General features: G+C 39.8%; 1 protein-coding gene across 2 annotated transcripts in view; it reads right to left on the reverse strand.

Moving 5' to 3' along the window:
- lrsam1 (leucine rich repeat and sterile alpha motif containing 1) overlaps positions 1-21,264 on the reverse strand; it is a 57,353-nt gene extending 36,089 nt beyond the window's left edge. Inside the window, exons 1-9 of one of the 2 annotated variants that reach the window (XM_061876782.1) lie at positions 21,017-21,264; positions 15,938-16,105; positions 10,959-11,015; positions 6,868-6,912; positions 4,380-4,457; positions 3,752-3,820; positions 3,582-3,666; positions 3,382-3,503; positions 3,201-3,291 (exon numbers count right to left, since the gene is read on the reverse strand). In XM_061876782.1, the coding sequence (XP_061732766.1) occupies positions 3,201-3,291; positions 3,382-3,503; positions 3,582-3,666; positions 3,752-3,820; positions 4,380-4,457; positions 6,868-6,912; positions 10,959-11,015; positions 15,938-16,009 (619 nt within the window). In that variant the 5' untranslated portion in view covers positions 16,010-16,105; positions 21,017-21,264. The remainder of the gene's footprint in view (positions 1-3,200; positions 3,292-3,381; positions 3,504-3,581; positions 3,667-3,751; positions 3,821-4,379; positions 4,458-6,867; positions 6,913-10,958; positions 11,016-15,937; positions 16,106-21,016) is intronic. The other variant, XM_061876783.1, reaches the window with a different exon arrangement.
- Between the last annotated feature and the right edge of the window lie 219 nt (positions 21,265-21,483).

Below are 21,483 nucleotides of genomic sequence, written 5' to 3' on the forward strand. Positions count from 1 at the left end.
CTACAAGCTGTAATATCTTACTGAGATCATTTAGGATCATGTTAGCAAAACACTAACATAAAATCTGCTTAGTGAGAAGAATTATCTTTTTAGACAGAAAATAAGCAAATATCACCCTTATTTGAGATATTTCATCTTACTTAGGGTTCCGTTTTTGCAGCATTCCATTAATTATGATTGGCATTTTATTACTATTTCATTATTGTTTTCTACACTGTCAAATTTAAAACAAAAAGTCACACTTGAGGTCCTAAGGCAAAATACGGTCATGTTTGCCGAACTTATAAAAATATTATTTCTTTAAACCAGGCCCAAATTTAGAGAAAAGAATGTGTCTGGGTGCCAATATATCTCTTTTTAAGAACACTAATACAAAACCTCACAATAATGTCTGAAAGCTAAAAACGTTATGACGGACCACCTTAAAAAACGGAATGGTACTTAAAATTTTTTCCTGAATGAGACAATGAATGTGGGATTTACAATATTACAGTAACTATGAAGGATAAAACACTGAATATTGACAACATATGAACCTCGCACCCCATCTGCTTAGTGAGAAGAATTATCTTATCAGACAGAAAATAAGCAAATATCGGCCTTGTTTGAGATATTTCATCTTAGTTAGATTTCACTTTTTGCAGTGCATGTGGACAGCCATTTCAGTACCGGTTCATGTCACGAAAGTTATCAATCTAATAGGGTTGCCAACCACCCATTAAAAACGGAATTACCCCGTATTTATTCTACAAGAGACACGCGTTATCCCCATTACCATGGGAATTCAAAATAGCTCGTAAAATGTAAATGACAGGGCGCTTTCAGTGAATGATTCCGTCATCACTGAGAGAATAAACAAGGATGCTACACCAGACCCATGGTCAATTGCAGTGGCGCAATAGAATCAGAATGATAATCAGCTTCATTGGCCAAGTATGTTTCCACACTAGCAATTTGACTCGGTGCCATGGTGCCATCTTGGTATGAAAACAAGAGGGAAACATTAAAGAAAACAAAGTAAATAAAATACAATAAAAGATCGTGAGCTGAGGTAACTAGTTATTACTTCAACAGCGACATTTCTAGATACAGCTACAAAACAAAAAAACAAAGATTAGCATTAAAAATTGCTTATTGCGCACAAACGATTGCATCAGCCATCATATACTAAACAGCTAGCTTATCTATTAGCATGCCTGCTCCTGCTTGCTTTTGGTGTAACATACAGTTTTTTTTATAGTACAGTGCATCCGGAAAATATTCACAGCGTTTCCCTTCTTCCGCATTTTGTTACGTTACAGCTTTATTCCGAAATGTAATACATTTTGTCGTCAAAATTCAATACACAATACACCTTAATGAAATGTGAAACTTTTTAGTTTTTTGCAAATGTATTAGAAATAAATAAGAAATCACATGTACATAAGTATCCACAGGCTTTTCCATGATGCTCAAAAGTTAGTCACATGTCCACAAAGCCATCATTTGCATATTCTAAAAGAGTCCTTCTTTGTCTGTGGCACCTGAAGTTGTTGGTGAATTCAGAGGAAGAATCCTTTGGGAAGTCCAGTGACCAAGAACCAGAGCTACATTATTCCTTTGTGGAGAGAGGGGAACCTTCAAGAAGGTCAACCATCTCTGCAGCAAACCACCAATCAGACTTTTATGGTAGAGTGGCTGGCCTCAAGCCATTTCCTCGTAAAAGTTTCCCAAAAGGCACCTGAATGACTCTCAGACCATGAAAAACAAAATTGTCTGCTCTGATAAGACAAAGATTGAACTCTTCAATGTGAATGCCAGGTGTCCTGTTTGGAGGAAACCAGGCACCGCTCATCACCAGGCCACTACCATCTTTATAGTGAAGCATGGTGGTGGCAGCATAACGCTGTGGTGATGTTTTTCAGCAGCAGAAACTGGGAGGCTAGTCAGAATAGAGGGAGAGATGAATGCAGCAATGAAGGTGATTATCATTAACTTAAGGAAGCGGCTCCACACTGTATATGGAGATACTCAACTAGCTGCTGTGGGCCGGGAGGCTACATGTATAAATAAATACAGTACTAGCCAGAAGCTAGTGTTGTATTTGGCTGTTTGTGGTCTGCATTGAAAGGCATTAATCGACAATGGCAATCATATACTTTTCAAGAAAATCGGTACTAATTGGTGGCCGATTGATCGGCAACTCCTGAATAATAGTATGTAATATTAATAATAATGATAATTGTGTTTGTGGCAGGTCGCAACCAATTAAACGAAAGGACAAAATTAAAAAAAATGTGACTGCAAAAACTAGATTAGTCGCCCCTAAACACATTATAACGGGATTGTCGGTCAGTGTACAGTAAATTTCGGACTATAAATCGCTACTTTTTCCGTACGCTTTGAAACCTGCAGCTTTTATGTTACTGAGGCTAATTTATGGATTTTTCTTTGCTAAAAGCAGTAATGTTTAAAGGGGAACTTCACTTTTTTTTCTATAAAAAAAAAGTGAAGTTCCCCTTTAAACATTACTGCTTTTAGCAAAGAAAAATCCATAAATTAGCCTCAGTAACATAAAAGCTGCAGGTTTCAATCCTTATGAGGGACAAGACGACACGTCTTTTTAATTTTTTTTTGCCTAAAGGCAGTCACCGTTGTAGCCTTAAAAGCCTTCCAAAACAAAGTCAAAACCCTCCAGCAACGTTTTATATACATGATGCAAGTATATATATATATAATGTAGTAACAGACATGTTCATAACAATATGTAATATCTTCAATATTTACCGTATTTTGTTCATTTTAATAATTTCCGGGATTTATTCTTTCTGCGCATTGATTTGTTTCCATAGCAGCCCACGTCTGACTTCTGGCAACAACTCTCCATACCGGTGCGCTCTATAGTCTGTAAAATACTGTAGCTTGTCGTTACAACACCGTACAGTTGATGTCATTGTAACATTGCTCCTTAAAACACCTCATACGCACGTGGTCTAAAAAGCAGAAGCAGGAATCAGTTGGTGTTGCCAAATTAAGGACTTTGACACTATATTCAGCAAGTAATCAGACATTCTAAATTGTCTTTTTTTTTTTAAATAATTTTTCTGGTCTGGACACTGTTGAGTCTAAAATGAAACGACCCATCACTCAACGAGCAGCAGATCCAGGGACAAAGAGGACGTGCAGATGAGATATGATAGGGTTACCAAATAAATCCTCACCAGCGCACAAGAAGTTCTGGATGCTCTCAGTACCTTCCATGCACACAGATGCAGGGGGATAGGTCATAGTGGCTGCATCAAGTGTAATGCTCTGCCACAGCACACACACAGACATACACAGATATGGTTCAGACTTTTTGAAGCTGTATTGTTTGACTTTAAAAGGTAAACAAATACATACCTCTAGTGTGCGAATGTAAGCAAAGGTTTTGGGAAGCTGTATTATGAGGTTGTCACTCACATCCAAGGTACGCAAGCTGCACAGAGAGCTTATAGAAGACGGCAGTTCACTGACACAGTTTCCTATGGAATGGGGGAAATACCACACCAAATTCAAACACACGCTGACATATTCAATCTATCATTCGGAAAGACCTGAACCTTTTAAATTAAGTGACTGCAGCAGCTTCAGGTCCCCAATGGAGTCTGGAAGGACTTTTAAACGATTTTTTTCAACATTTAAAACCTGAAAAGACACAAATTGACAACATGGAAACAAATGATTAAAAACAAAAACATGGCAAGTTCAGCAGTTAATGTTTACATTCTACCTGCAATGTGGCCAGCTTCCCGATGTCTTCTGGAAGTGAACTAAGCTTATTATCATGCAAATCCAAAACCTTGACAGGAAGAAAGAGAAGGAAAATGTTGGTAAGTGGTCAGTGTTTTCCTGCACATTCATTTATTTGTGGCGGACAACTATGGATACACTTTAACTGCCACATGATTTGGGGACTATCTTTGCTTTTTTTTGACAGAATCTGCCTGAAGTTACAACTTTGGACAATAGATGGCATCATTACTCTGTATTCGGACTGTTCAGTTTGTCCTAAAAGACCTTTCGCTGCATGAAAGTAAAACAAATAAGTCAATAATTTCATGTTTTGTTGAATAAGGTTTAAAAACATGAGATAATGCTACACATTTCTAAAAACCAAAATTTGGAGTCAAAGATTCTAAAAGCTCAGTTTTACCTGTCCACACACAAACACTGAGTTTTGTGTCTTAGCCAACAAAACAAATTAGACGACGGCATATGTTCTTTGATCATTTTCATGCGTTCTGTAATGATCTGACATGTAAGCCAACATCTGATTTGTTTTAGCGCATTTGATAATATCAATTAAATGTATGCAATGTTGTGTGTCCCTTGTTGGATTAGCTTCAACCTAACTTTACCTTTAGAGTGGCGAGAGAGAGGATATCACTTCCTTTGGGAAGCAGTGACCTAAGCTGGTTGTTGTGTACGATGAGGACCTGGAAGGGAAGCGACACAATTTCTGACTGCTACAGTGTGAACATATTATAGTAGCACCTAGGTGTTCGACAAAACTTTTGCCCGTTTTTATGGCCAAACGTTACAAACAAGCCTGTTTGCCCGTGCATCATTCAGTGAAAATGAGTGAACAAACACAAAATACCGCATGTTGTTGACTCAGTTTCTGTGCTTTTTGTATTGAGTACACCTGCAAAATAATCTATCATGAGGCCAAAGAAAGTTGCGAATGGCAGCACTTTAAAAAAGAATGTTGGAAACACTATTTACTTTAAGAGACAACTTGTAGCAAAGTACAAAGAACTACAAACCCCGTTTCCATATGAGTTGGGAAATTGTGTTAGATGTAAATATAAACGGAATACAATGATTTGCGAATCCTTTTCAACCCATATTCAGTTGAATGCACTACAAAGACAAGATATTTGATGTTCAAACTCATAAACTTTTTTTTTTTTGCAAATAATAATTAACTTAGAATTTCATGGCTGTAACACGTGCCAAAGTAGTTGGGAAAGGGCATGTTCACCACTGTGTTACATCACATTTTCTTTTAACAACACTGAATAAACATTTGGGAACTGAGGAAACTAATTGTTAAAGCTTTGAAAGTGGAATTCTTTACCATTCGTGCTTGATGTACAGCTTAAGTTGTTCAACAGTCCGGGATCTTGTTGTCGTATTTTAAGCTTCATAATGCTCCACACATTTTCAATGGGAGACAGGTCTGGACTGCAGGCGGGCCAGGAAAGTACCCGCACTCTTTTACTACGAAGCCACGTTGTTGTAACACATGGCTCGGCATTGTTTTGTTGAAATAAGCAGGGGCGTCCATGATAATGTTGCTTGGATGACAACATATGTTGCTCCAAAACCTGAATGGACCATTCAGCATTAATGGTGCTTTCCCAGATGTGTAAGTTACCCATGCCTTGAGCACTAATACACCTACATACCATCACAGATGCTGGCTTTTGAACTTTGCGCCTATAACAATCCGGATGGCTATTTTCCTCTTTGTTCCGGAGGACACCACGTCCACAGTTTCCAAATATAATTTGAAATGTGGACTCGTCATACCACAGAACACTTTACCACTTTGCATCAGTCCATCTTAGATGAGCTCGGGCCCAGCGAAGCCAGCGGCGTTCCTTTGTGTTGTTGATGAATGGGTTTTGCTTTGCATAGCAAAGTTTTCACTTGCACTTACAGATGTAGCGACCAACTGTAGTTACTGACAGCGGTTTTATGAAGTTTTCCTGAGCCCATGTGGCGATATCCTTTACACACTGATGTCTGTTTTTGATGCAGTACCACCTGAGGGATCAACGGTCCGTAATATCATCGTTTACTTGCAGTGATTTCTCCAGATTCTCTGAACCTTTTGATGATTTTACGGACCGTAGATGGTAAAATCCCTAAATTCCTTGGACTAGCTCGTTAAGAAATGTTGTTCCAAAACTGTTTGACAATTTGCTTACAAATTGGTGACCCTCGCCCCATCCTTGTTTGTGAATTACTTAGCATTTCATGGAAGCTGCTTTTATACCCAATCATGGCACCCACCTGTTCCCAATTAGCCTGCACACCTGTTGGATGTTCCAAATAAGTGTTTGAGGAGTATTTCTCAGCGCTATCAGTATTTATTACCACGTTTCCCAACTTCTTTGTCACGTGTTGCTGGCATCAAATTCTAAAGTTGATGATTATTTGCACAAAAAAAATGTTTATCAGTTTGAACATCAAATATGTTGTCGTTGTAGCATATTCAACTGAATGTGGGTTGAAAATGATTTGCAAATCATTGTATTCCGTTTATATTTACATCTAACACAATTTCCCAACTCATATGGAAACGGGGTTTGTATTTGGCTCTCCGCCATTGATGGAATTCTGATTTCAGAGGTGAGAGGGATACAAATAATAACTGTGCATAAGTACCAAACATATGCAGGCACACGGACAGATTCAAATGTTAAATTACATTAAATCGCTCTTTCTAGCGTTTGTGACCTGGGCAGAACGAACATTAACAACTTACAGTGGTAGATGACCACGGACTCCTGGCTACAGTTACCCCTTTGTAGATTGCCCACAATCTCAATGATTCGCTGTGCCGTTTCTTGCTAACATGTGAGTAGCTGTCCTAAAATGTGTTTTGTGTTCATACTTTTAGATGTCTAGAATGAATTAATTGCAATGCATTACAATATTTCTTATGGGAAAAAATGCTTCAAGTTTCATATGATTTGCTTGTCGTCTGACCCATTGGAACAAATTAGTGACAAAAACCGAGGTACCACTGTACATACAAAAAGTCTTCAAGTGGTAAAAACCTGCCATAGAAAATATATTGTGTACATTCTCTTCATTTCAGTGTGTTATTCTTACCTTCTTCTGTACAATCTTGCAAATGGAAATGGCACTTGTAGGAACCTATGTAAGAGCAAAATACACACCAGAGGAGGTCATTTAAAAACACACTTATCATACAACATGTGTAAAAATTAGGGCTGCGAATCTTTGGGTGTCCCACGATTCGATTCAAAAATTGATTCTTGGGGTTATGATTCGATAATATATCGATTTTTTTCGATTCGATTCTCAATTCAAAAACGATATTTTTCCGATTCAAAAAGATTCTGTATTCATTCAATACATAGGATTTCAGCAGAATCTACCCCAGTCTGCTGACATGCAAGCAGAGTAGTAGATTTAAAAAAAAAAAAGCTTTTATAATTGTAAAGGACAATGTTTTATCAACTGATTGCAATAATGTAAATTTGTTTTAACTATTAAACGAACCAAATATATGACTTATCTTATCTTTGTGAAAATATTGGACACAGTGTGTTGTCAAGCTTATGAGATGCGATGCAAGTGTAAGCCACTGTGACAATATTGTTCTTTTTTCTTATTTTTATAAATGTCTAATGATAATGTCAATGAGGGATTTTTAATCACTGCTATGCTGAAGTTATAACTAATATTGATACTGTTGTTGATAATATTAATTTTTGTTTCACTACTTTTGGTTTCTTCTGTGTCATGTTTGTGTCTCCTCTCAATTGCTCTGCTTATTGCAGTTTTGAGTGTTGCAGGGTCAGGTTTTGTTTTGGAATTGGATTGCATTGTTATGGTATTGCTGTGTAATGGTTTGTTGGATTGATATAAAAAACAAAAAACAAAAAAAAAAACGTTTTTTTTAAAAATGAGAATCGATTCTGAATCGCACAACGTATTCGAATCGATTTTTTCCCACACCCCTAGTAAAAATACTTAATTAAAATTACCTCAATATCCTTGGTCGATTTATCTGATACATTATCATGGGATCTCTGTCCCTCCATTAACAGCTGTTTACAATTTCACATCTTTTTTTCTTTATCATGAAGGAGAAATCCAGGATCACTCAAATTACACATTTCTATTTTGACTTAGAGGATTATTATGGAGGAGTCATTCTATTGTTTTGTATTCTACTATGAACATTTGTCAAATGTAACTTTGGAGAAGCAATCGTGACACAGTACAGCTATGCTACTTACGTGCATGCATGTGTGTGTTTATTTGAATTGGTTTTGTCCGCCCAAACTCTCCAAACCACACAAACACAGGCACATACTCATGCAAATGTGCGCTCCCCAAATCTAACTGTAGCGGATCGGAGAATACTATGAAAAGATATAATCAATGATCGAGTTTTCCCTCGCCTGGACGTGGGTCACCCGGGCCCTCCCCTGGAGCCAGGCCTGTAGATCGGGCTCGATGGCGAGCACCTGGTGGCCTGGCCTTCCCCCACACGGCCCAACCAGGCACAGCCCGAAGAGCCGACATGGGCCCCCCCTCCAATGTGCTCAACACCAATAGGAGGGGCCATAGAAATTGAGTGCTTAGTGAGCTGGGCAGCCGGCAAAAGCAGGAATCTTAGCAGTGTGATCCTGGGCTACAAACCCTAGCTCTTGGGACGTGGAACGTCACCTCGTTCGGGGGGAAGGATCCTGAGTTGGTGAGCGAGGTGGAGAAGTTCCGGCTGGATCTAGTCGGTCTCACGGACGGACAGCAAGGGCTCTGGAACCAGTCTTCTCGAGAGGGGCTGGACTCTCTTCCAGTTTGGCGTTGCCAGCAGTGAGAGGCGACAGGCAGGGGTTGGTTATACTTGTTGCCCCGCGGCTCAGAGCCTTTACGTTGGAGTTTAACCCGGTGGACGAAAGGGTAGTTATCCTTCGCCTCCGAGTGGGGGGGGGGTCCTGACTGTTTGTGCTTATGCACCAAACAGCAGTTTGGAGTCATTTGGAGTCATTTTTTAGGGAGCACTGGAGAGTGCTGCCTCAGGTGATTCCCTTGTTCTACTGGGAGGACATGCACTTGCGCACAGACATCCACAAACACATTCTCACAACTATTGACCAACATATTTTCTGTCGGTTTAATCGACCCAATCTTCATAACGTACACATACATCCACAAACGCACATGTACCTACATTAACACACCTGTGCATATTTCTGTTGGTTTCTTCAGCCCAATCACCTGTCAGCCCCCCCACCCCCACCCCAAATAGACAGACACACACACACACACACACACACACACACACACACCCACACATGCATGCAAACACACACACGTGCACTTATGCACAACAAAATGTAACTGTAGAGGATCAATCACTTTAGAATTGACTTCCCATGTATGCATGTTTGTGTGTATTTGGAATGGTTTTGTTGGCACAGTCTCCCCTACCCAAACACACACACTACACACAGGCATGCGTGCACCTCAAATGTAGTCCAATATTACAATATACAGTCGTGGTCAAAACTTTACTTACACTTGTGAAGGACATAATGTCATGGCTGTCGTGAGATTCCAATCATTTCTACAACTCTTATTTTTTTGTGATATAGTGATTGGAGCACATACTTGTTTGTCACAAAAACATTCATGAAGTTTGTTTTTTTTATGAATTTATTATGGGTCTTCTGAAAATGTGACCAAATCTGCTGGGTCAAAATGATACATACAGCAACATATATTATCAATTTTGGTGATGTGGAAAAGTTACTATCAAATCCAATTAGCTTCATGGCATGGCCTCTTAACTTCATGTGAGTGATTATGATTTACGACACCTGTTGACTTCTCTGAACCCATTTATATAAGGCTCATATGCAGTCATTAGACTCAGTTACAAACGCAACAATAGGAAAGGAAGAACTCGGCACAGATCTGAAAAAATGAATCATTGACATGAACAAGTCAAGGAAAGTCACTTGGAGCCATTTCAAAGCAGCTGTCGGTTCCAAGATCAACTGTGCAGACAATTGTTCATAAGTATGAAGGGCTTCGCACAGTTTTGTCACTGCCACGATCAGGAAGAAAACGCAAGCTATCACCTGCTGTTAAGAGAAAATTGGTAAGGATGATCAAGAGTCAACTGAGAACCACCAAAAAGCAGGTCTGCAATAAATTGGAAGCTGCTGGAACAGAGATGTCAGTGTCCACAGTAAAGCGTGTTTTGCATCGCCATAGACTGAGAGGCTACCGTGTAAAAAGAAAGCCCTTGCTCGAGAAGCGACACCTTAAGGCTGGCCTAAAGTTTGCTGCTGATCACATGGACAAAGATAAGACCTTCTGGATGAAAGTTCTTTGGTCAGATGAAACAAAAAATGAGCTGTTGGGCCACAATACGCAGCAATATGTTTGGAGGAGAAAAGGTGAGGCCTTTAATCCCAGGAACACCATCCTACCTTCAAGCATGGTGGTGGTAGTATTATGCTCTGGTCCTGTTTTGCTGCAAATGGAACTGGTGCTTTACATAGAGTAAATGGGACAATAAAAAGGAAGGATTACCTCCAAATTCTTTCGGACAACTTAAAATCTTTAGACTGGAGATTGGGTCTTGGGTGCCGTAGGGTGTTCCAACAGGACAATGACCCCAAACGCACATCAAAAGTGGTAAAGGAATGGCTTAATCAGGCTCGAATTAATGTTTTGGAATGGCCTTCCCAAAGTCCTGACTTAAACCCCACTGAGAACATGTGGACAATGCTGAAGAAACAAGTCCATGTTAGAAAACCAACAAATTTAGCTGAACTGCACCAATTTTGCCAAGAGGAGTGGTGAAAAATTCCACAAAAGCTTGCCAGAAGCTTGTGGATGGCTACCAAAAGCGCCTTATTGCAGTGAAACTTGCCAAGGGACATGTAATCAAATATTAACATTGCTGTATGTATACTTTTGACCCACTATATTTGGTCACATTTTTAGTAGAATCATAATAAATTCACAAAAGAATCAAACTTCATGAATGTTTTTGTGACAAGAATAAATAAGAGTTGTAGAAATTATTGGAAACTCAAGACACCCATGACATTATATTTCTCTCCAAGTGTATGTAAACTTTTGACCACGACTGTAGGTTGCATAGAGAACCAAGAAATTTAAGTGGGCACACTTTAAAATATCAAAATTCTCACCTCTGAGAGCTCACAAGCTGAGATATCCAGGATGTCATCAGCACCTGCCTCTTTAGACTGCAAAATAACAAAGGGTTAGATTTATATAGCGCTTTACAGATTATTCATACACTCCACATTCACACTTTGATTGTGGTAAGCTACATATTTAATGACAGCTGCCCATGGGTAGCCTGACGGAAGCATGGCTGCCAATTTGCACCTACGGCCCCTCCGACCACCACCAAACATTCATACACCAGTGTGAGCGGCACTTAGAGCAAAGTGGGTGAAGTGTCTTGCCCAGGGAAACAACAGCTGTGACTAGGATAGTGAAAGCTGGATTCGAACCAGGAACCCTTAAGTTGCACCTCTACCATCTGAGACAGTGATTGTGATATTAAGTTAGATATATGTGTACATTGTTTAGTAAAAAAAATAGTGCTGTCAAACGATTAAAATATTTAATTGTAATTAATCGCAGATCTATATAATTTTTTATCCTTAAAAAGTGTACTTTGGACAGATCATTTTACAGCTTTTGTTACTATCAACATGGGACTGTACAATGTGTTTGCTTTATGCAAATGTTTGCTTACAGTATTAAACATTGTTTTTTTAACCAGCTCAACATATAATGCGAATAAGCACTCTTTGACTGAAAACATGGCAAGACCCTTAGACTTCAACTCAGTGAATAAAAGTGAGTATGGCTTCATGTACCAATTGTGCACATCTCTTGGAAAGGTTGTCCTCTATAGAGTGTCGACCATTTTGAGCAGAGTAACAAGATAACTTAAATGGCGCGGACATACCTGTTAGCGCTGGGCTGTACTATGCCTAATTGCCCGGTTCGCATCAGCTCTAGATGGCTTGTTAACATTTTATTTCCAGTCGACACAAGGATTCAATAGAAAGGCCCAAATACGATGGATTGGTTTACAAATTGCTATTTCAAACGAGAATATTTTCGGTGCTGCATTATCGAATCATTTTTCGGTTTTCCTGATTCTTTGTCTTTTAGAGCCAAACCAGCTGTTTAGTATGCGGTTGTTTGGGGTGGACTCAAATGACAGGGTACGCACACAGATGGTGGAAATTGTTAGGATTGAAAACACCTCATGTGCTAATGTTGATCTGTTGAACTCTTATACATCAAGTGTTGTAAATGTTGAATATACCATTGCTCCTATCAAAGTTAGATAGGAGCAATGTTAGAATGGCTATAAGTAGATAAAAGAAGCCACAGAGAAATGAAGACTGTCTGGGCACAGAAGAGGGAGTGCCGCCAAGCTGAATGGAAATGTTGCAAGTCAATAACTTCAATCTCATTATAAGATTTACAACTGTCAGATCCTGTTTGCTACAGAAAACAGATGAAAAAAACCCTCCAGTTTCACTTCCCTTGGAACTGATGCCACAGTATTAAAACAACTCTCAAACCTGCGATTTTGGAGCAAAGTCCTGGAAAAAGTTGAATACCAACAGCTTAGAGGATTTCTCCTGTTTAACAATGTGTTTGATACTTTCCAATCAGGCTTTAGGGCCCATCACAGCACTGCAAAATCGCTAATCAAGATGACAAATGATATCCGCCTGAACACAGATGTCGGAAAAGTATCAGTATTGGTTCTGCTGGACCTGAGCACTGCCTTTGACTCAGGTGACCAAACTATTATTTCAAAGGTTAGAAAACTGGGTGGGAATATCTGGTTCTGCTCTTAACTGATTCAAGTCCTATCTCGATTACAGGACATGCTTTGTTGAAATTAGCAACAAATGGCTATGACCTGTGGGGTTCCTCAGGGCTCAATTCTGGGACCCTATTATTCAACTTGTACATGCTGTTACAAGATCGGCTAATAAGCAGCGATGATGTGTCCTACCATAACTATGCAGATGACACTGAGATCTATGTGTCACTGACAAAAGGTCAATAACATCAGCCTGTTGAGTTACTTTGTCACGGCATTGAACAGATCAGTGTGCATATGCAAAACAATTTTCTTCAGCTAAACTGAGACAAAACTGAAATCATTGGTCTTTGGCCCATAGAAGCAAATATAAACTATTATTAGTCACCTTGAGACTCACTCCCTGAAACCTAATCAGGTTAGAAATCTGGGTTAATAATGAAAAGAAAAAGATAAATCAGAGGACTAATGTCCAAAGCAGACTTAGAAAGACTAATCCATGCCTTTGTTTCCAGCAGGTTAGAGAATTGTATACAAGCTGTAAAGCAACTGCAGTACATCCAGAATACTGCTGCCTGAGTCCTGTCACAAACCAGGAATTATGAGCATATTAGTCCAGTGCTTAGTTGCTGCACTGGCTTCCTGTTGTTCAGAGAATAGACTTTAAAACATATCTGCTTGTGTCCAAGTCTTTTCATGGTCTTTTGCCAGAGTACATTTCTGACACTTTAGAACCCTGTGAACAATCTTGGGCTCTGTGAACATCAGTGAGTGGTCTCCTGCTGGTGCCCAAAGTCAGGACAAAAATAGTGAGACTGTGTTCCAGTTTAATGCTTCTAAAGTCTGAAATAGTCTTCCAGAAGCTGTGAGACCAGCCTCAATGTTGGCAATATTCAAAACCAAGCTCAAAACATTTCTAATTGTGCATATGATTTTTTTTTTATCATGATTTTATTTTATGATTTAAATAAGAATTAATAATAGCTTTATGATGATTTTATTTATGCCTTCTCGTAGCTTTCTTTAAACGCACCTCATACAAATTGTGCTTGATAAATAAACTTGCCTTGCCTTAAATCAAAAAGGCCTACACATCCTTTGATTTTCTGTATGGTTTATGATGTTGCCTTTTCACAACACCATAATGGATTCAAAACAAGGTATTCAGTTCAGTTATTTCGAACATGCACATGAAACAATGTATCACATATTTCCAGTTGTTTCATTGAAGCATGTCCGAAAAGGAGTAGGAAGAAGCTAACCCTATTTTTAATGTGTTCATTTGTTTTTATTATTATTTGTTTTAGCTTCTCCTGAACAAAAACACAGTTGGATCATCTGCAAATAATACTAACATTAAGTCCTTTGTAACTTTAAAAATGTCATTTGTGTAATGATTGAACCATTTTGGTCCTAGTATTGATCCCTGAGGTACACCACAAGATATTTCAGCTCTGTGGACTAGCTTCATGTATTGCTTCCTGATGGTTAAGTAGCTTATTACTCAGTTAACGACCAACCCAAACCTTTCTAATGTTTATATTAAGGTATTATGGTTGATTGTGTCAAAATCTTTTGTTAAATCCATAAACAATGAAGCAGCACATTTTTTGCTTTCTATTGCATTGGTTATCTCTTCCGATAATTCTATATATACCATTGATGTTGAAATGTTGGCTCGGTATCCGTATTGGTTGACTGTGTTTAATTTGTATTCATGAATTTGGCCGATCTGTTGTTAAACAATTTTTCAATAATTTTAGAAAATTGTGGAAACAGAGAAACAGGTCTGTAGTTTGTACACTTGTGTTTGTCTCCAGTCTTATAATTTGGTACGACTTTTGCCATTTTCATTTTATCTGTGATTTTGCCTGTTTTAAAGGATAAGTTGCTGATACATGTTAAAGGTTCTGAAATCGCTTCAATAACCTTTTTCATAGTTATGCAGCTGAGAAAGGCTCCAGTGCCCCCCGCGACCCCAAAAGGGACAAGCGGTAGAAATGGATAGATAGTTTACATATCAATTCCATTACAATCAGTTGAGGTCTTGGATTGTCATGTTTTTACAATGATGAGAAAGGCTCCAGCATCCCCCGCCACCCCAATAATGAGATAGGCTCCAGCATCCCCCGCCACCCCAAAACGGACAAGTGGTAGAAAATGGATGGATGAATTATTTCCTCTTTTGTCACACCTTCGAGGAACATTGAGTGGGGATTTGTGTGTATAGTGTCATTCAAGTCCTCATTTGACACGGGATCTGGAATATTTTCCTCCAGATTTGGTCCAATGTTCACAAAGTACTTATTAAAGCTTTCAATTACTTCGTTAATATTGTAATTTGTTTACTTTTCTATCTGAGAAGTATTTAGGATATTCCTCCTTAGCTCCATTTTAAAAACGCTATTTAGGATGTCACATGTTGTTCTCATATTGTTTTTGATTCGTCCCAATAATTGAAGTGAAGTGAATTAGTGAAGTGAATTATATTTATATAGCGCTTTTCTCTAGTGACTCAAAGCGCTTTACAAAGTGAAACCCAATATCTAAGTTACATTTAAACCAGTGTGGGTGGCACTGGGAGCAGGTGGGTAAAGTGTCTTGCCCAAGGACACAACGGCAGTGACTAGGATGGCGGAAGGGGAATCGAACCTGTAACCCTCAAGTTGCTGGCACTGCCACTCTACCAACCGAGCTATATTCTTTTCTATGAGTTTGTAGCATGCTGGTTAGCTTGTTCTTATACATTGTGTACTTGTTTTCTGTCTCTGTAGATTTTTGTGTCATAAATGTTCTTTATAATGTATTTTTCTTGTTGCAAGCATTTTGCAGTCCTTTTGTCATCCGTGGTTGATTTTTTTTTCTTTTGCTTCTTACTAAGTTGTTTCAATGGACAATGTTTGCCACAAAGAATCTCAATCTTTTTTTTTTTTTTTACCTACTATAGGCATCATCTACATCATTTCACTGTATCCAATGTCTTTACTTTGATCTCTCAGATCATTCTTGAAAGCTGTCATGCTTTGTTTCGTGCATATTCTTTGGAAATTACTTTTTGTCATCTATGTTCCGGTTTTTGTAGTTTCCGTCATAGATTATGAAAACTGACGGATGTCTATAAAGTCATCTATGATTATTGTTCGTTATGGTTCGAGAGGTCAATGTTGAAGTGTGGTGTGATAGGTGTGTTTGATACATTTGGACCACAGTGTACATTTGTGCATATTGTCTCATTTACAAACTGGTTAGAACCATTGACTGCAGACACACATTAATACACTGTATACTAATTAAACATTTTCATACCCGACACAGCTGATACTCAAGTCTCTTCTGGGATTCATCACTGGGTTTCTTCTTTCTGAAGAACAGAGGCATCTTGTGTCCTGCCTGTCCTGCTCCCCGCTGGGCCGACTGGGTTTCACTTTAGTCAGTTCACTTCAACTAGACCCAGTTAAAAGGCAGATTGACAAACTGGAAAACACACAAGACACTTCATACATCATCATACAGTTTACACACATAATATACATACATTCATACAGTCATACAATTTAATCAATAATAATATATATATATATATATATATATTTTTTTTTTTTTTTAATGGCATTAAATAATTCAAGTTTGTGTGTGTGTCCGACTAATGCAAAAAACATAAAATTTAAATAAAAACATTATTTATTCATATTATATTATTTATTATATAGATGTATATAAAATGTCTTTTTTTTTAAATACAGTTACAATAGTATACTACACAATTGCAAATTAATCGGATTGCATATTCTTAAATATAATTTAAAAAAAGATTGGGTGTGTGAATGTGAGTGTGAATGTTGTCTGTGGGTGTAGGCCACCTTCCACTCGAATGCAGCTGAGATAGACTCCGGCAACCCCCGTGACCCCAAAAGACAGGCAGTAGTAAATGGATGGATGGACGGTTGAAACTATCTTTGACAATGAAAAAAATTGCATTCTGGTTAAAATCTATGCACGGTCTTGTTATTGAAATTATTTGTATTATATATTATTACAATTTACAACAAAATGGTTGAATCACTCTAATGTGCTTACGGTCTACACAATATTAAAATCAATTCCATGTGGCTACGTCTCTAAAAATTAATCTTGGTAACTCAAATGACTCATCTTTTGCTTTGGAACAAAAATACAGGTGGAATGGTAAAAAAATCCACGCTTTGGATCTTATCGCTAAGAAAAAAACTCAACTCCGAGAGCTTCATGGAATGGTTTTCCATGGTGCCTATCTCAGCTACAATCGGGCGGAAGGCGGGGTACACCCTGGATAAGTCGCCACCTCATCGCAGGGCCAACACAGATAGAGAGACAACATTCACACTCACATGCACACAATAGGGACCATTTAGTGTTGGCAATCAACCTATCCCCAGGTGCATGTCTTTGGAAGTGAGAGGAAGCCGGAGTACCCGGAGAGAACCCACGCAGTCACGGGGAGAACATGCAAACTCCACACAGAAAGATCCCAAACCTAGGACTACTCAGGACCTTCGTATTGTGAGGCAGACGCACTAACCCCTCTTCCACCGGGCTGCCCGCCACCGTATAAGTGTTCCTAAAAAATAAAAAAAATTAAAAAATATCTGATTAAATATCTGATTTTTTTTTTTTTTTTTTTTTTTTGACCCATCGTATTAGTGTTCCTAAAAATCAGATATACCGGCCCCCAGACACATTTTTTCCTCTAAATTTTTCTCCCCCGAGTCAAAATAATTGCCCAGGCCTGTATTATAGTGTACTTTACATAAGGTTTCCATCACTAATATGATAATGGTTGGGCGTGTCTAGATAGATAGATAGATAGATAGATAGTACTTTATTGATTCCTTCAGGAGAGTTCCTTTAGGAAAATTAAAATTCCAGCAGCAGTGTACAGAGTTGAGATCAATTTAAATAAAAGTAAAAAGTAAATAATGGGGGTTTAAATGGAAACAAAAAAGAGAAATATTACAATGAGAATAAAAACTAAAAAGCAACAATGAGAATAAAAATATAACAGTAAAATAAAAATATAACAAGACAAAGTAGGCAGTAGTGACCATGTTATGAAAACGTATTGCACTGTTATTGTTTTGCATCCCCTGTCATCCTAGTACCCCCCGCCCCCCGCCCCCCGCCCCAGCGAGGAGTTGTACAGTCTAATGGCGTGTGGGACAAATGAGTTTTTGAGTCTATTAGTCCTGCACTTGGGATGAAGCAGTCTAGAACTGAACAGGCTCCTCTGGCTGCTGATAACGCTATGCAGAAGGTGACTGGCATCATCCAGGATGCTCACTAGTTTGTCAACAGTCCTCTTCTCTGCCACCGTCACCAGTGAGTCCAGTTTCATTCCGATTGTAGAACCGGCCCGCCTGATCAGTTTCTCAAGTCTGGAGCTGTCCTTCTTAGATGTACTGCCCCCCCAGCACACTACCATGTAGAACAGAACACTGGCAACCACAGACTGGTCGTACATCCACAGGAGTTTTTTACAAATGTTGAAGGAGTGCAGTCTCCTGAGGAAGTACAGCCTGCTCTGTCCTTTCTTGTAGTGGTGGTCCGTGTTAACAGTCCAGTCCAGCTTATTGTCCACCCAAACCCCGAGGTACTTGAATGAGTCCACGGTCTGTACCTCAACTCCCTCGATCACAATAGGTTGTGACCGTGGACTCGACCTCCCAAAGTCAATGACCAGCTCCTTGGTCTTTGATGGATTGAGCTGCAAGAGGTTCGTGTGGCACCAGACAACAAAGTCCCTCACCAGATTCCGAAACTCCTCCTCTCTGCCGTCCCTGTTGCACCCGACGATGGCTGTATCATCCGCGTACTTCTGGATGTGACACATCTCTGAGTTGTAGCAGAAGTCAGCGGTGTACAGGGTGAAGAGAAGAGGGGCCAACACCGTTCCCTGCGGTGCTCCGGTGCTGCTGATCACAGTGTCAGACGTGATGTCCTTCAGTCTGACGTACTGTGGCCTGTCGGTGAGGTAGTTTGAAATCCAGGCAACCAGGCAGGGGTCCACTTGCCTTTTGTAGAGCTTGTCCTGAAGGAGGCGGGGCTGGATGGTATTAAAGGCACTCGAGAAGTCCAGGAACAGGATCCTCACAGTGCCATTTCCCTCATCCAGGTGTGATTGGGCTCGATGCAGCAGGTAAAGGATAGCATCCTCCACACAAACGCCTGCCTGGTACGCAAACTGCAGGCTGTCCTGGGCATGTTGCACCTGTGGTCTGAGGAGGCTGAGAAAGAGCCGCTCCAATGTCTTCATTAGATGAGAGGTGAGAGCCACTGGTCTGTAGTCGTTCAGATCACTGGGGCAGAACGACTAATCTATACTAATCTAGTCTAGTCTATACTATAAAAGCATACTGTATTACTGTATGCCCGTTTTATTTATGACTGCGTAGGTTGAACCACATTAACTAACCATGTATATAAATAATTACAACATCTAAATGACGTATATGCATTTTTCTATCCTGAACATTTAACCTGATGGGTTTCAGACTTCTGTGTGGGCGTGGTCATCCCATCCATCCATTTTCTACCGCTTATTCCCTTTAGGGTAGCGGGGGGTGCTGGAGCCTATCTCAGCTACAGTCAAGTGGAGGGCGGTTTACACCCTGGACAAGTCGCCACCTCATCACAGGGCCAAAGCAGATAGACAGACAACATTCACACTCACATTCACACACTAGGGCCAATTTAGAGTTGCCAATCAACCTATCCCCAGGGGTATATTTTTGGCGGTAGGAGGAAGCCGGAGTACCCACACAGTCCTACAGAAAGATCCCGAGTCCGAGATTGAACTCAGGACTATTCAGGACCTACGTATTGTGAGGAACATGCACTAACCCCTGTTCCACCGTATTATCCATCCATCCAACCATTTTCTACCGCTTATTCCCCTCAGGGGTCGCAGGGGGCTCTGGTGCCTATCTCAGCTACAATCAGGCGGAAGGCGGTGTGCACCCTGGACAAGTTGCCACCCCATCGCAGGGCCACCACAGATAGACAGACAACATTCACACTCACACACTAGGGCCAATTTATTGTTGCCAATCAACCTATCCCCAGGTGCATGTTTTTGGAGGTGGGAGGAAGCCGGAGTACCCGGAGGAAACCCACGCATTCACGGGGAGAACATGCAAACTCCACACAGAAAGATTCCGAGCCCGGGATTGAACCCAGGACTACTCAGGATCTTAATATTGTGAGGCAGATGCACTAACCCCTCTTCCACCGTGAAGCCCGCCACCGTATTAGTGTTCCTAAAAAAATTTAAATAAAAAAAAATATCTGATTACCGTATTTCCTTGAATTGCCGCAGGGCATATAGTATGCGCCTGCCTTCAATTACTGTCGGGTCAAACTCGCTTCCCAAAATAATTAGCGCATGCTTAGTATTACCGCCTGGTCAAACTCGTGACATCACTGTGACTTTTCCCCTGTCATCATTTTCAAAATGAAGGAGGCTGATTTCAATACCGGTAATTCGAACTCGCATAAAGGGAAGAAGATTAAGAGCTATTCAGTAGGATTTAAGGTCCAAGCTTACATCACATTCAAATTTTTACTGCATACCTTTGGTAAGTGCCGGAGTGAGAAGAGGTTTTAAAACAATGAGCGCATGCTTACTTTTACCGCATGGCTTTGATAAGCGCAGGAGTGAGAAGAGGTTTTAAATTAATTAGCGCCCGGGCGGCAATACAAGGAAATTTATCAGATTTTTTTTTTTTTTTTGCCACTGTATTAGTGTTCCTAAAATCAGATATACCGGCCCCCGGACACATTTTTTCCTCAAAATTTTTCTCCCCCGAGTCAAAATAATTGCCCAGGCCTGTATTATTGTGTACTTTACATAGGGTTTCCCTCACTAATATGATAATGGTTGGGCGTGTCTATCGATACTGTTAAAGCATACTGTATTACTGTATTCCCGTTTTATTTATGACTGCGTAGGTTGAACCACATTAACTCACCATGTATATAAATAATTAGAACATTTTAATGACGTATATGCATTTTTCTATCCTGTACATTTAATTTGATGGGTTTCAGGCTTCCGTGTGGGCGTGGTTATGTCGTAGCTAAAGACGCCGCTTCCCGCTAGGTCAAAATAAATAACTTAGTCATCCTTTATAGTAACTGCCTCGGAAAAAGCCTGCGTTTTTTAATTCTCTCCATGTTAAATTCCACGTGTTTGTCTTTTTCGCAATACATATAGTCTAATGTCTACTTTACACGTTGCCACAACATAGCTAATGACCACCAAAACAACAGCAAGACCGTGATGTCTACCACACATGTAAGGTTGGATCGATATTTGTTCAAATATTCTTAATAATCAAGTGTCATACTCACAAGTTCGCTGGATAAATGTTTCTTGGGGGAAAAGAACTGATTCCAATGTTGCCCTAATGTTGGCTAAAAAAAAATACCACTTAACTATCGTTTAAACAACACAGTAGACAAAAGCTGATCATCCACCATTAGTTCCTCCAACATTAATCGCCTAATTCACTCCAAACCAGCAAAGTATTTCGCTGCCATCAAAATACTCAGCAGGCACTCAGGGCGCTACTGTCAACACAGACGGGCATCGTTCTTCTTTGTTATGTGTTGTACTGCAGTTTACAATAGTGTGCTGCTACCTGTTGGTCAGTTTGTGTAAATGCAGGCAGGTTGGCAAGCAACCTTGTGGTGTGCATTATCGGGCACCACACTGATCTGAAATACTTTAAAGCAGGGGTCTCATACTCAGTTTACCTGGGGGCCACTGGATGCAGAAACTGTTTTTTTTATAACAATCTAACATGCAGTTTTTAATG

The sequence above is a fragment of the Nerophis ophidion genome, linkage group LG17 (genome assembly GCF_033978795.1).
Source record: "Nerophis ophidion isolate RoL-2023_Sa linkage group LG17, RoL_Noph_v1.0, whole genome shotgun sequence".
NCBI lineage: Eukaryota > Metazoa > Chordata > Actinopteri > Syngnathiformes > Syngnathidae > Nerophis > Nerophis ophidion.